General features: G+C 43.3%; 4 protein-coding genes across 4 annotated transcripts; 2 read left to right on the top strand and 2 right to left on the bottom strand.

Moving 5' to 3' along the window:
• The first annotated feature begins 414 nt into the window (after positions 1-414).
• Positions 415-3,821, top strand: tmed2 (transmembrane p24 trafficking protein 2). Its single transcript, XM_079756158.1, has 4 exons — positions 415-776; positions 1,325-1,517; positions 2,074-2,181; positions 2,269-3,821. The coding sequence occupies exons 1-4, from the start codon at positions 597-599 to the stop codon at positions 2,391-2,393; spliced, it is 606 nt and encodes a 201-aa protein (XP_079612284.1). The 5' UTR covers positions 415-596; the 3' UTR covers positions 2,394-3,821.
• Positions 3,822-4,746: 925 nt separating this feature from the next.
• Positions 4,747-9,612, top strand: ddx55 (DEAD (Asp-Glu-Ala-Asp) box polypeptide 55). Its single transcript, XM_079755395.1, has 14 exons — positions 4,747-4,874; positions 4,981-5,031; positions 5,174-5,260; positions 5,348-5,439; positions 5,669-5,731; positions 5,829-5,978; positions 6,308-6,497; positions 6,670-6,752; positions 7,003-7,134; positions 7,266-7,358; positions 7,610-7,724; positions 7,946-8,114; positions 8,673-8,965; positions 9,309-9,612. Exons 1-14 carry the CDS (start codon positions 4,767-4,769, stop codon positions 9,477-9,479), a joined length of 1,797 nt encoding a protein of 598 aa, XP_079611521.1. The 5' UTR covers positions 4,747-4,766; the 3' UTR covers positions 9,480-9,612.
• A 90-nt stretch (positions 9,613-9,702) lies between these two features.
• eif2b1 (eukaryotic translation initiation factor 2B, subunit 1 alpha) lies at positions 9,703-13,123 on the bottom strand (the record flags this gene model as incomplete). Its single annotated transcript, XM_079755976.1, has 9 exons — positions 12,810-13,123; positions 12,622-12,723; positions 12,359-12,495; positions 12,042-12,158; positions 11,606-11,718; positions 10,939-11,007; positions 10,491-10,566; positions 10,103-10,228; positions 9,703-9,858 (listed from the first exon to the last, which is right to left on the bottom strand). The coding sequence occupies exons 1-9, from the start codon at positions 12,820-12,822 to the stop codon at positions 9,703-9,705; spliced, it is 909 nt and encodes a 302-aa protein (XP_079612102.1). The 5' UTR covers positions 12,823-13,123.
• A 444-nt stretch (positions 13,124-13,567) lies between these two features.
• LOC307089563 (cation channel sperm-associated protein 3-like) lies at positions 13,568-14,625 on the bottom strand (the record flags this gene model as incomplete). Its single annotated transcript, XM_079755913.1, has 3 exons — positions 13,568-14,290; positions 14,358-14,446; positions 14,604-14,625. 3 exons carry the CDS (start codon positions 14,623-14,625, stop codon positions 13,568-13,570), a joined length of 834 nt encoding a protein of 277 aa, XP_079612039.1.
• Between the last annotated feature and the right edge of the window lie 795 nt (positions 14,626-15,420).

Below are 15,420 nucleotides of genomic sequence, written 5' to 3'. Positions count from 1 at the left end.
TAGACAATTTGCATTAGATATGGAAGAAATTTGTCATTTCGATACAACTTGAAAACACAAGCGTACACACAAAAAAGACTTCTACATTATTGTCAGCAGTTAAATCACCTTTACAATGATATTGGACTTCTGAACGTAAGTGAATATTATACAAGGTGAAAGAAAAACAATATTGGACACTTAAAAGCATTGCTACAGTCAGCCAATGTTTTTTATGCAATATAACAAAAATGAATAATAATATAAATTATTGATAAATAATAGTCCATGTAATGTAAATGTACCATTATTTACATATTTATTAATGCACTATTTAACAGAACTATTCTAATCATTTTTGACCCTATGAGCTGTGAAGTAGATTTGTCCCTCTCTGCTTGCCGTGTAAATCCGTATAGTACGTGGCAATCACACAGCATCAATGCGCTCGCTGCGCTATCACTGGTCAGAGAGCTTCCCTGCAACCACAGACTAGCCAAATAGGTTCAGAACCGGTGCCCTTGTGCTCAATATAACATCGGTCCTGGATTATTTTAGTGACAGGACAACAAATTATCGTTATCAATTGACTTAACTATACCGTACAAAGTCCAAAAATGTTCACTTTGTCGGAGCTCGTTGTGCTTCTGGCCGTCTTGTCTTCCACTGCGTCGGGGTATTTCGTTAGCATAGACGCCCATGCAGAAGAGTGCTTCTACGAGCGGGTCAACTCCGGAACCAAAATGGGTCTTATGTTTGAAGTGGCTGAAGGGGGTTTTCTGGACATTGATGTTGAGGTGAGATGCAACCATAACTCAATAGGAGGATTCTTCTTTAAACTTGTGTGTTTCAAGGCCTCAAGTTTGGACAGCGCGGTGTTGGGAACCTAAGTGCCCTGAATGTCTTGGCATTGCCTTAATTTGCCACAATCGGTGCCTGGGTCATAAGACCATTAAGTTAGGACTGCAGTTATATGCGTGATTAACATTACTTTGAGGCTGTCGATGGCGTTTCTTACGATGTTCACTATAGGAAGTGGTTAGCTAGTGGCTAAGTGGAGCTAAAATTAGCCCCGGTGTTTATCCTTCACCTGTCATATAGTCCTGTCATCACTGTTCATTTTCATTATGAAAATATGATTTTTGAAGAGAACGTTGCAGTAGGCTACCCCGTTGACAACATAGCTGTGATGATGTGTATATTGATGTTCATTTGAACGCCTAAACCGCGCCATATGTTATCACCAATGTGATATCACCGAGCCTATGTGTGGTTTGTGTGTGTGTGTGTATTCCTCGGCAGCAATTAAAAATGTCCTGCCAATATGCTATTGTTTCATTTGCAGATAACTGGTCCTGACGGTAAACAGATTTACAAAGGAGACCGTGAGTCCAGCGGAAAGTACTCCGTTGCTGCACACATGGATGGTATCTATAAGTTCTGCTTCAGCAACAAGATGTCCACTATGACACCCAAGATCGTCATGTTCACCATCGACATCGGCGAGGCGCCCAAAGGACAAGACATGGAAACGGAAGGTAGTTGCGTATTTTTCTTTTTTCTTTTCTTTTACGAGACTGAACTCGCATGTCCTACTTTATATATCTGTGCTTCACCCCCCCTCCCCTCCCCCCTTTCCGTCTTTGATTGCGTTTCCTTTCCTTCTTCTTCCTTCCTTGCTTAACCTTTCCTTGGGAACTGTTTTACTCTTTCTAGGTGGTGACAGCTGGGACGGTAGGCTGCAGGACATGTTAAACATGCTTTCTTTTTCTTTTCTTTTTGCTTGTGTGACACACTGCACTGAACTCTAGTTAACCACTGCTGTGGCCCTGCAGTGTGAACTAATATTGAGTGCTATACATTTATGAGTGAAAACACGTATTATTTGAATGGTTTGTGGAACGTGTAAAAAAAAGGGCAGGTTTTCCCTAGTAGAGCATTTACTATAGTGGGTGTATCTGTCTTTATGCACGGGTAGTGTTTTTTTACACGGCGAGAACGTAATTACATGCATTGATTTTGGCTGTGCTTGTTTTGATCCGTTAAAACCGCCTCTTTAGTGAATGACTGTTTACGTTCTATATTTTTTTTTAGCCCACCAAAACAAGCTGGAGGAGATGATCAACGAGCTGGCTGTGGCCATGACGGCTGTGAAACACGAGCAGGAGTACATGGAGGTCCGGGAGAGGATACACAGAGCCAGTGAGTTCAGCACAGCAGACATACAGAGGGGGTTGAATTTCAGAGGGATAAATACTGATGCATGTCCATTTTCCCCTCTCTTCCTAGTCAACGACAACACAAACAGCAGAGTGGTGCTGTGGTCCTTCTTCGAAGCCCTCGTGCTCGTTGCCATGACCCTCGGACAGATTTACTACCTGAAGAGGTTCTTTGAGGTCCGGCGAGTGGTGTAACGTGTTAAGCGTCCCCCCCCCTCCTCCTTCTGTGTGCGCTACTGTTCTCTTCACCTCCGAGATGGTTACTTTCTCTTTAGAAAGGAGACAAGGTGACGGCCCCAATGTACCACGGCGTAATGGGAGTTTTGTTTTCCTTTTCCCCTGGCTTATTCCATATTTACTAATGTGGTTGTATAACAATTGTATTCATTTTGAACTCAAAAACATTCTTCCCCGCCAACCTCAGCTTTGTCATTAACAACCCCTTCACCCGCCACAATTTCTTTTACTGAGTAGTTGTATACCTGGATTACTATTGAATACATTGCTTATGAAGATGTACGTTGGCGTGAATGACCATTTGGTTCAGAAATTTAAAGTAATGGGTGAAAATGGATGGGAATTAAACTTATAATGCGCACTGATGGACAGCCATGACAGGGGTCAGGGGTCATCATCGGACCGGTTAGCAGAGCCTCTTCTGGACGATGACCATTGCAAACAGGACAAAAATGAATGCACCATTTAAAAGGCTTGAAACGCAAGGGACATTAATCAAGGGTCCCCATATAAGTGTGTAAATGTATATAGAAAGGCTTCTTGTGAAAGTGAAAGAGAAAGACCCGGTCAATAGCAAGCCATGCTAGATATCGCTGATTTCAGTTTATTATTTTGTCAGCACACCTAAACAGTTTAACACCCTTGTACTCAAACATATGATTTCGCCTATTATTGCCCCTCGAAGTTTACCAATTTGAGAACGTTCACAAAATGTATCAGCTTCACATCAAGCCACTTCAAAGTTCTTGGAAAATAAATAATTAGACTTCTTAGTTCTTGAGTTGAAACTGCACTACTTTGGGTGTTATCCCAATGCCAAGAATACCTGATATGTTACAAAGTAATCAATGCTAGGTGCTGGGTATGCTGTAACCGGATCATTGTAGGTTCTGCTTTAGTTGCTTCTCTTTTCTAAACTAAAAGTAATTCTGTTTGAGTGGGGGATTTTAAGTTATGAAATGATGGGCAGTTTTGGAAGGTATTTTTTTCTTTCTGTTCCTGGAGTGCAACCATTGTGGTGCAACATTACCTCTGAAGGATGCATTAGAATTGCATTTTTTTCACAATTGACAAAATTGTATCCAAGGCATTTCTAATACCACCTTTTGCACCATCGTGAATGTTGTCTTTTTTGAATATGCCTCGATTTTGTACATCACTTTTTCTGGTGAGTTTGAGCAGGCTTGAATGCTTTAATGCTCTGTACTCCTACTCCTCCCATTATGTGATTTACATAAAAGAAAAGGTAATTGATCGATCTGTACAAATGTAGAATGTTTGTCTGTGGAGAAAAAAAATGGCCCAGATTTTGTAATAAATTCAAAATTCTGTAAAATCCTTTCTTTTTGGTTTGTTTAAAAATGAAATAAAAATGGTTTTAATTAAGGGCTATCTGCTCATGAATGTCACGCCGGAATCTTCCATTTCCATAGGAGTGCTTGATACAATTGCGACACACCATAGACATAAATCAGGCACAGACCAAACAATTCAAGCAAGAGAAAACCAAGCTAACCCTCACTTTGAAATGGACATTTAAGTAAATTACAGTGAGATAAAAGTTCTCTGCGGCCTGCTTTTGGTGATTTTTTTTATTTTGGTCTATCACACCCCATACACGCATGAAAGCATTTGAAGCTTGCTATGAACAGAAACGTTTTCAAACATGTTAGTTACTTAATTTAAGGTGAACCACACCTTTTTAGTCCTTTTGAGTTAAATATCTTGACATTCAGGGGCGTTGGCAAACAGATTCAGGTGCCACCTGTTCTGTGTATAACTGGATAGCCATGTGCTGTGCAATGCATTAACTTAATCGTTCTAAAAAAGTTCATTCCCTCAAATACCTCATAATTCGTTGTCTCTTTTAAATGATCAAACAGTAAAATTATGTTTTATCTTAGTCGCAAAAAGCGCCATTATGCCTAAGCTTTATTATAACTGGAACTTCTAGTCAATCAACAACCGAAGTTATCCATTCCTTTGAAATAAAACATAAATGTAAGTGCTTAAATAAAGATTATTTCCTGAATAATATCTCTACAATTCTTAAATTGTAAAGAAAATACAATCTAAAATAAAAACTCGTATGGCATCGCAAAATGTAATCCACTCTAAATGTTTTAAATCCGCATAAATTACGGTTCATTCAACAACCATTTTTGCTTTTAGTGTTTATGCCAATATAAAATGAAAAAGTGGCGTTAATTGGAAAACTTGTACTTTGAGACGCCTTCATTGAGTTATTCTGTTTCGACCCGGACGGTAAACATCAACGTACCGGAAAGGAGAGTAGCGTGGACCCATGGTGGAGGAGCAGAAGTCGTCAAGATGGACAACATAACAGAAGGGACGTGGGAAAGTTTACCTGTTAAACTAAACGACAACATATTAGAAACGCTCAAAGAAATGAGGTTTACGCATATGACACCAGTACAGGTACGGTCACACAAAGATCAACACCCCAGTGCTTGTTTCTCAAACCATTTAAACAAGTCTCCAGTACGAAACCCTAAACCATGATGCTCAATTATTTTTTCTGTAGTCCGCCTGCATTCCACTATTCATGCGTAATAAGGATGTTGCTGCCGAAGCGGTAAGTGTACACTAAATCTAACAATCTTCTTTAAGAAATCCTATGTACTGTTTGATTTTGACATGACACCAATAAGAAACAGGATGTAACATGGAATAATCTACATTAAATGGACGTAAACTAACAATCTGTGTTATTCCAGGTAACTGGCAGTGGGAAGACACTGGCTTTCGTAATTCCAATAATAGAAATTCTACTGAAAAGAGAAGACAAACTCAAGAAAATGCAGGTATGTCTGTGTTTTATATTTGGAAAGTGAAACTGCATTACTATGCTATAACACTTATCTTTACACACATTTGTTTTGTTTTTTAAGGTGGGTGCATTGGTGATTACTCCCACCAGAGAGTTGGCCCTTCAGATCAGTGAAGTGTTTGAGGGATTCCTCCTGAAGTTCCCGCAGTTCAAGTAGGCAGAGTGGAAGGAGAACATTTTGTTTTAGTGTTAAGGTTAACTTCATTGTCAATATTCAAATCCTATATAATGCATTTATGGATTACATTGTTCATTATTTGCACTACAAAGCTATTTATAGATGGACTTAATATTTGTGAAATCATGAAATGTTTCATGTACTGTGTCCGTATCAGAAACTCCCATGTTCATGTCATGTAATCTATGTCTTCTGTTTTTCCAGGCAGATTTTGTTGATTGGTGGCAGTAACCCAATAGAAGACGTGGAGAAGTTTAAAGAACATGGGTAAACATGACTAGCCCATAGTCTTATCCAAAACAAGACATTTAGAATGAAACATGGAACAGTCAGGCAGCATACTGATCCCTCTGCCTTCCTCCAGGGCCAATATAATCATCGCCACGCCTGGTCGCTTGGAGGACATGTTCCGCCGGAAGGCTGATGGACTGGATCTGTCCATCCTGGTCAAGACCCTGGACGTGCTGGTCCTGGACGAGGCGGACAGACTCCTGGACATGGGCTTCGTGGCTAGGTACACGCTTACGCACTGTTTGGATGTCTTGGAGAGGTTTTCTTTATGTAAAAAAAGTATTGATTTGATTTGAATGCTTAAAGCGCTTTTATGGGGAACGTATTATATTATTGTTTGGAAAAATAACAAAGAGCGGTTGGCTTAAATTTCAAACACGTGACATATACAAATATGAAGAAGAAACCTAAAGTCTTAATTTCCTACTTTAATCATCCAGAGCCATTTTGAGCTCTCAACTGATATTAAAAACTGAAGCTATTATTTTGAATAAGTTTATAATGGACTGTTTTTTAACATCATGCCTAACCCTGTTTGGTCTTCCTTCTCAGTCTGAACGTGATCCTGGCCTACCTGCCAAAGCAGAGGAGGACGGGCCTGTTCTCGGCCACACAGACTCAAGAGCTGGAGAAGCTGGTGCGGGCGGGCCTCAGGAACCCTGTACGCATCACGGTCAAGGAGAAGGGTGTGGCCGCTACCGCCACCCAGAAGACTCCCGCAAGACTCTGCAACTACTACTTCGTAAGAAACTAATTAACTAAAGTAACTACTGCACCCCAAATAACTAATATAAGTAGCTACTACACTGTAAGTAACTCATATATTAAGTAACAACAACACTGTAAGAAATGTAATGTAAATGTCATATGTTAAACTGTTTGGCTTTGTACAAATCTTTTTCTTCCATTTTCAGATTTGTAGAATTGAGGAGAAGTTCAACAACATGGTGGCATTCCTCAAAGAGCGCATAGACGAGAAGCATCTTGTGTTTTTCAGGTACATGCCATTCAGTTTCACCGTTAAGTCATTTAGAAGATGCGATGATCTTGATGATGATGCAAAGTACAGTCAGAGCATTCAAATGAATTTGAGTACCAGATCGAGTCATGTTCATTGAGACGGGAGGTCTGCGTACATCAAGGTCAAACCCTGTGCTGTAGAAGAGCTTTTTAGGGTTCAGAAACGGAACTCTTGATTACACTGACATTACAACGGTGAGTTGAGGTTTACAATGTCTCGTCCTCAGCACATGCGCGTCAGTGGAGTATTATGGCCGCGCGTTGGAGACCCTCTTCAAGAAAGCCGACATCCGCTGTATCCACGGCAAGATGAAAAACAAACGCAACAAGATCTTCGCGGACTTCCGGGCGCTCGAAAGGTTGGTTCAACTCTAGGCTCCGTAATGAGAACCACCGATTTCAGTACATCTCTTATGTCGTCATGGAAAAGTGTATGCGGAGAACTTCTTAAGATGTGTATTAACCATGTCCTTCCTGTCCGGTACTCTAGTGGGATTCTGGTGTGTACAGACGTCATGGCCCGAGGAATCGATATCCCTGATGTCAACTGGGTCTTACAATACGACCCCCCAAGTAATGCCAGGTAAAGGACTACAATTCACTAAAGGTTTTCATTTGTTTTGTCAAAGATATTCCCCTTTCAGCTCTATGTCATTAATGAGCAGGTCGTGGTCAAACATCACCTCCCAAGGATGCCTACAAGTAGACCGCAGACTTTGGGGTCTGAACCCAGAACCTTTACTACTAGTATATCCTGTTATAGAAAAGGTTTGACTTGAATATGTTGGCGTTATCGTCTGTCTTATTGACCATTATCTTGTGTCTCGTCCTCAGTGCGTTTGTCCACCGCTGTGGACGTACCGCACGCATCGGCAATCAGGGAAGTGCCCTGGTCTTCCTGTTACCCATGGAGGAGTCCTACGTGACCTTCCTGTCCATCAACCAGAAAGTAAGTGGAGGAAGGGGGGCTCTAGAATAAGAACCACCTTTTTAGGCATCTAAACCATGCATTAAAGCAAGGTAGTCAGCCCTGCACTCAGGACCTCCAAGGATTTTGAACAATACCCAGTGAGCTATACATTCAGAAATCTATTCAGGCAATATGGTTGCTCTTACCTTGCTTTCCCTCATCCCTAAACAGTTCCTTTATCTCCACCACTTCTCTCCCAGTGTCCCCTTGAAAGGATGGAGCCCATCGAGGATGTGGTGGACATCCTGCCCAAGGTGAAGGCCATGGCGCTGGCCGACCGAGCCATGTACGACCGGGGAATGAGGGCCTACGTCTCCAGCGTGCAGGCCTACGCCAAACACGAGTGTAGCCTCATCTTCAGAGTCAAAGGTGGGGGGGTGTTTTCATGTGTGACGCGATGGTCGTGTGGGTCACTTAAAGGTCCCATGGCATGACACCAGGTGTGGTGTGATTAGCCACTACAAGCCGTTTTGGAAATCGGTCCCTTATGACATCACAGGTGGGCGTGTCCACCTAGATGTGTGACGGATAGATGAGCCATGTTTACTACAGTCCACTGGGTAGGCTCGAAGACTGATCTATCCTGCACACATCTAGGTGGACACACCCACCTGTGATGTCATAAGGGGCAGATTTACAAAACGGCTTGTAGCTGCTAATCACACACCTGGTGGCATGCCATGGGACCTTTAATATCTTGCTGATCTGAAAACGATCAGGATTTATGGATATACCCGACATTGTCTGTTTAATGTAGGACAATTAATTTGGGTCTAGTCGTTCACGAGCTTAACCATACTGTAACACTAGTGTGATCAGAAGGCAAAAATAGAGGGAAAAGTTTTTTTTATCTTTTGTCATTGTGGTCTATAATTCTTAGATGGGGATAGGATATGTAACTTATGCAACCTTCCTGTCCCCCCCCAGATCTTGACTTTAGCGCCATGGCCAAAGGTTTTGCCCTGCTGCGGATGCCCAAGATGCCCGAACTTAAGGACAAATCGTTCCCAGACTTCGTCAGGACGGATATCGACACGGACACCATCCGCTACAAGGACAAGGCCCGGGAGAAGCTGAGGCGGAAGATGCTGGCCGAGCTGAAGGAGCGGGGGCCAGCCCCGCTGGTCAGGAGGAACGTGGTGAGGAACACGTCGTGGTCCAAGCAGAAGCAGAAGCAGGACCGCAAGAGGAAGAAGTCTGCCAAGCGGCAGCTTGGCGAGGTACGTGGTCTACTGTCACCGCTTGTTATTTGAAGGCCAAAATGATGCCACCCCAACTGGAAAAAGTACCTTGATTGGTAGTTGTTGATTAATGTCGATACAATGGTGTCAGTGGAGGCGGGTTTCTAACTAGCAGCTTAGAACAGAAGAAACCAGACATAGTATTTTGATTTTGCTATATCTGGAAATACTAAAATGAATATGAATAATCTGCATTCTACTGAAAAGTTTAAATGGGCTCATTATGTGTAATGAGTAACCATATTTAAGGGTTATAATAGGGTTATGTAAATTTGAGTTTAAAAAGAGTACTAATCTCTTTCGTCTAATCACGCGACTTCAGGGTTCCGATGATGATGAGGAGGATGAGGACCTGAAGGAGCTCCTGAATGACACCAGGCTGCTGAAGAGGCTTAAGAAGGGAAAGATAAGCATGGAAGACTTTAATAAACAGATGGAGGACGTACCGCTGAACTCCACCCAAACCGGATCCCCAAAGGCCGACAACGCCTGACCGAGCGCAGGGCAGACTGCAGCCTTTTGTCTTCTACTCCCACAAAAGACTGACCCACTTTTCAAATGCACCCAAATGTTGGTTCTACTCACCATCACAACATATAAAATCCATTTTGTATGAAAAATGTGCAACACAGATTAACAGTATTTGTATATGTTATTATAAAATGTGATACAATTTAGCCTTTTGTTTGTTGATTTTCTTTTTATTCGTAGAGAAGTTATAAATAAAGTTTTATCAATTCATCGCTGACGGCGGACGGGGTGAGAACGCCCAGGTCGGTGAAGAGCAGGGTGATGAGAGACGGGGGCGTGTAGTCGATGACGGGGTGCTCCTCGGACAGGCTCTGGGAGCTCCTCAACGTGTCCGCCTTGTACTGGGGATGGAATGGGCGTCGAAATGAATACAAACTTAATTAGTATAGATTTTTCTTTTTTATCTATACTAAAATCCTACCACGTGTGAGGGTGACAAATGATCACAAGCCATTTCAAAATATATCTGCTTGTGCAACACAAATGGGAGCATCCAACCGGATCTATGATCATGGGATGACCCCAAACATGTACCAACTCCAGTGCCAGACCATGACATGTCCCGCCCCGCCGGCAGCAACCTACCTTGAACTTATCCGGCACGTCCTGCTGATTGAGGGGGTAGAGGCGGACAAACTTAAAGCTTTCTGCCACCACGTAGAACAGCTTGTTGTGGGCCTTGGAGCACACTGCCATCTGGTACGTCCCGATCTACGCACACACAGACACACGTTATGTTAGCACAAGCTGCCGCATTTACTCTTCTTTATCCATTAAGTCACTAACAGATCACAGCTTTTATCCACAGCAACATACTGTGACTTTTATTATGGATACATGTGATTCATGAGCAGGCAGGGAAGTCGACAGGGAGACCATGGGAAGAGGGTTTCGAACCCGGTCCTTTTGACTGGGAGTCCAGACCCTAACCACTAGACTTTTCGTGTGTGTGTGTGTGTGTGTGTGTTTGTGCCTTGTTGATGATCCCTCCGCTCTCCACGACTCCCTCGGCGCCGACGATAACCAAGTCGACCTTCTCCACCACGGAGCTGGGGAACAACAGAAACACCACCGCATTCATTATATTCCTAATAAGGAGAACGCATTTTTTGGCAGCGCGATGCTTAAGGTCACCTCACAGTACAGTGCTAAAAACAACACAGCCAAGATGAATAAATAAATCAACACTGGGAGACGAGAGACACGACATGGGGGTCTGGGGTCAGAACAGGGATGGGTGTCATTTCGTTGACATGTTTTGACCTTGATACAAATGTATGTTATATATCATCCGTAGAAAGTATTATATTGTCATACATCACATCTTTGTCTACTTTTATATGGTAGTCCATCACATCCTTAGAAATGTGTGATAACTTAATTTCTCCAGAAACATATCTAATACTAATATGTTTATCTACCCCACGGCGGCGTCCAGGACCACGGTCACAGGAACGTCGAGCTTCCTCAGGGCTGCAGCCATCTGTTCGCTGAAAGCCAAGAAATATCATTCAAGAAAAAGGAATAGTTTAAAGGCATTGGGAAACTTTGTTAGACTATTTCCATGTTTGCATCATTCAACCATTCAGCCAAGTGTGCCACTAAGTGTGCTACTTAGTAATTTACCAGTGAATTACAAATACATGTACCTGAAAAACAGGTATGGGTTAGAGCATCTTGCTCAAGGATGCTTACAGGTAGACTGGGGGCATTAGGGTTTGAACCCAGAATCTTTCAGCGGGAGTTAACCCAACATCCCTACTACATAAAATACTTTCTTGAAAAATGTCGATGACATCCGACCCCCCTCCCCCCTAACCCCCTTTACACACAAAATGCAATTTCCCATCTTCCAACAAGATGTCCCTGATTCAGTGGCTTCATTGATAAATACTCCTGAGATATGACATATATTTAGAAGACACGTTTGTCCAAAGGGGCATTCAAATATGAAGATGCAACTCAACAAGTGCAAGAATATCGAGTACATATAAAAACGCACAAAATGAGCAAAGAAACAACTTCTACAATATAGTATGAAGAGATAGGGAATGTTTTTTCCCATATGGCCGGTGGGCCTGCCCTCACCCGGCGGCGTCTGGCTGGGACTCGGTGACGTACACCGAGAACCTCTTCTTCTCTGCCGCCGCCTTCTCCAGCACCCGGAGAACCACCCGGGAGTACGAGTGGGTCAGGATTTTCTGGATAAAAAGGAAAAAAGATTGGGGGCGTATATGATCACACTTCTGGTAAAAATGGACAGATGAGGCAGAGACTCGAATGGCCAACCGCCTGCTAGGATCAGCAAAATAACGTTAGGTTCTTCAGGATCAGACCAAGGGAGAATACAAAGCCCCTTTAACATGGGATTGAAGACTACTCCAACTCATTAGCCATATGACTGAAGGCATTCAGATCAGTGGTTTTAGAATTCTTAATGTATTGGGAGAGAGTCCTGTTCCTCCTGGATTTGCTGTTTAGCCTACCTCTGTTACACATGATTTGCTGCTTTGGAAAAACTCACTGCGCCGTCTTTGATGAACGTGTGGCATAGTTTGGCCACCTTGGCTCTGGACATGGAGATCTTCTGCAGAAACAACTCCCCTCGCTCCTCCATCACTTTTTTACACTGCGACAAGTCCTGGAACCAGAAATCACTTCCATAATCAACAGAAGAATACCATTGGTAGGGTTCTAAAATGTATTTTCAGAAGGGGTTGAGAAATGGGCTGATGAATCTTGATGTTACTTCCATGCCAAACCTAACCTGAGTACGTAAAGAATATTCTTAAAGCTGTGATTGTTAATAAGCATCACTTTTACTTTTCGAGTGCAATCTACCTGGTGTTCCAACGATGTCAGGCTAATGAATCGTAGAAATAGTTCCCCCGCAGAAGAGACAGCCACGGAGGAGTCCACCCCCGTCAGACAGTCTGTAGCCCAGGTCAGACTCTCCCTAAGCCCGAAAAGTGTTTCTCCTGAAAGTATAGGGTCCAGCGATATCCCACAATTTAGGTTGATGGCATGGTTGGTTGGTAGCATTCGTGCAATAGCATATGACACAGTATTTTAGAAATTGACAAAAATAACTAGAAATAGTAGACCTTGGTCTCTCTTGAGGAACTCGAGTAGCGTGCGGATGGCAGCTACTGCAGATGCCATATCGGGGTCTTTCCCCATCTGGGTCCTGAAGTACTCCACTAGCTCTACAGAAAGACAGTGTCAGGTGTTGTGCGATGGGTGACAAAGTTTGTTGTCAAATGTATTGCGATGAGAAGAAGGAGCAACCAACCTTGTTCGTTCATGTTTATTCAGTACAACGCAGCCAGATACAGGAGCCTCTTGTATTGTATGAGAATTACGTCAGCCAACTGAACAATCTCTATGAATTGTAATGTGTCCCCCTGAACGTTTGACACATGCGTGCTAGACTTGCTCGCACTGTCGATTTCCTTCAAATAAATAAAATATTTAATGCCCAATAAATAAGAGTAACCCGATCACGGTAACTGATGTATATTGTTTCTTTGTCAATGTTATATCGCTAACTTAAATCCTGTACATTGGTTGTTTGACTCAAACAACCAACTCATTTAGCAGTGTTGTCCCTGCCGTATCGCGCAAGCTGATGACGTGTCGGCTGCGTCAAAATCATTGACCAATCGAAATAGATGGAAATACCTTCTTTAATATGTCCATGGGAAATACAACCATGAATACCACTCAAGTACAACTCAAGTTTTGTAGAGAAATAATAAATACTTTAAATACAGAAAATTATCTTTTATCTTTTGAACAACATTGTTGTTTGTATGCAAACATAGACAAAAGTGAAGTCACTTTCCTTTTTATAAAGATCTGTAAAGTAGTTATTTTGCAAACAACTGTATTTTTCAGTACAGTTTACACGAGGCTACAACGATCACACAAGCACTTACTTTTATTTATATTTTGCATTTCAGTCTACTGATAAAAAAAAAGGTAAATAAACATCACCACCCATTTAAAACTCTTCCAAATCCATTCTCTTCTACGTTAACCGTTGTTCTCCTACTCCTCCATTATCTTGCCCGATGGAGCGGCGATGTCCCCATACAGGCGCCGCAGCTTCCTGGTCCTGTGGCCCTGATCCTCGAGGCTAATGATGTGGACGTCCGCAGCGGTCAAGCTGGTGCACGGCTCCTTCGTCACCATGATGTCGTCGGGGCATAGTGAGTGCTTGAAGCCCGGCACCAGCTGGGGGAAGAGGCTTGGGTCCCCGGCCTGGAGCTCCTGCCGCTCCCTGACCTCTTCCCCGTTCCTCTTGCCCACGGCGTGCTTCTTGAGGGCATGCAGACGCAGCCTCAACCCCTCCTGTTTGTTCTCAAAGACGTCCATGGATTGGTGGATCTCTTTCAGCACCAGCGCTGAGTATATGTTGACCAGGATGAGGTTGCTCAGGATGATGAAGGAGATGGTAAAGAAGCGGGTGTGGCCGACGACCCGGGGGTCCAGTGCCTCCTGGGGGTCCGTCCACCCGTCCTCGTGACCATGCCGAAGAGGGTGAAGACCGCTCGGTTGAGGCCTCCACAGTGGGTGGCCGCCGTGGAGGTCCCAGAAACACTGGGCACCGATCAAGGAGACGCCCATCCCACTCTTCACGGCCCTGTAGAGGGCCATGAAGAGCGCGTTGACCAGGGGCAGGGAGGACACCTTGATGACCCGCAGGGAGCGGAGGGAGCCGATGACCCCCAGGGACTCCAATGTGCTGGACGTGTCCACTGAGATGGGGGGCTAGGCCACCACCAAACAGGCAACATGGCCTCCTCAAACAGTTGTTCCAGCTCTTTCAGGAGCGAACGGGCTCCACCTTCAGAAGGAACTCTGTGGCATAGACGGCCAGGAACAGCCCGTCGGTGACCTGGAAGAAGCTGCCGAGTTGGAGCCTCACTGTGGGGTTGAGGATGGCATCCAGGAAGATGGGTCAGCACCCGCACCGTAGTTGGAGAACTCAATATCCTTTCGTGTCCTTTCACCTGGGGCCTAGTAAGAGAAACAACGCAGGACGATCCGTCTGACATATTGAAAAGATCCACTTCTCTCCGACTCTCTGCTTCGTTGGCCTCCATTATCTTCCAAGACTGGAGAAACAATTAGCTGGAGTAATTTTCCTAATCGCTTGGGAGATATAACTGGTTGTATACGGGTCGTGTTCAAATTAATCACTGACACAGAACACATTTGAAAGCAATGTGTATTTGAGTGAAAGCAATGTGTATTTGAATGAAAGCAACATAAACAGGCACGCAAGCAGTAAAACACAAATGACAAAACAACTGTTTACAGCACTGAGAATTCATTGAGGTTTTCAGAGAGCATAACGCTATTGAGCTCTACTTAGGCTGTTATAAATGAACACGGCTAGTGTCATTTATTTTGGTCATTCGTGTTTTTAAGGAAATCAATTATTCATGTTTTGTTTTGCCCTCTTTCACTTTCTACAATAGGCCTATGACAAACCAGTTGCGGGGTCAATTTAAACTGACACAGGCGAAAATGTGGACGTTATGTGGTGAAAAGTTATTATTGAAATATGAATAGCTGCAATTTAGATTTCACAATTGTATGGTCTCCTACTTTTACTGCGAACCAATATAACGTTTTTAGATGAGGCTTGTTCGTCTCGTATGGTAAGCATACATGCTATTTTATCACAATATAGGACAACACATTCAATCCAGTAAGGAAATAGGTAACGACGTAAGCATACGCGATTGCATGCGCCAGTTTGGTCATGCAATAGAATAAACGGATTACAACAGATAGTTATTAATTAGTTTTATTGTAAATCAACCCAAACAGCGGCCGTCCACACTCAGTCCTAGTCTAGGTAAGTGGAGCGTCGATGCAGCACCACGGCTCCC

This window comes from Pollachius pollachius (assembly GCF_949987615.1).
Source record: "Pollachius pollachius genome assembly, chromosome: 18".
Taxonomy (NCBI): Eukaryota; Metazoa; Chordata; class Actinopteri; order Gadiformes; family Gadidae; genus Pollachius; species Pollachius pollachius.
The sequence above is the reverse complement of the archived record's forward strand: the minus strand, read 5'-3'. Positions and strand labels throughout refer to the sequence as shown.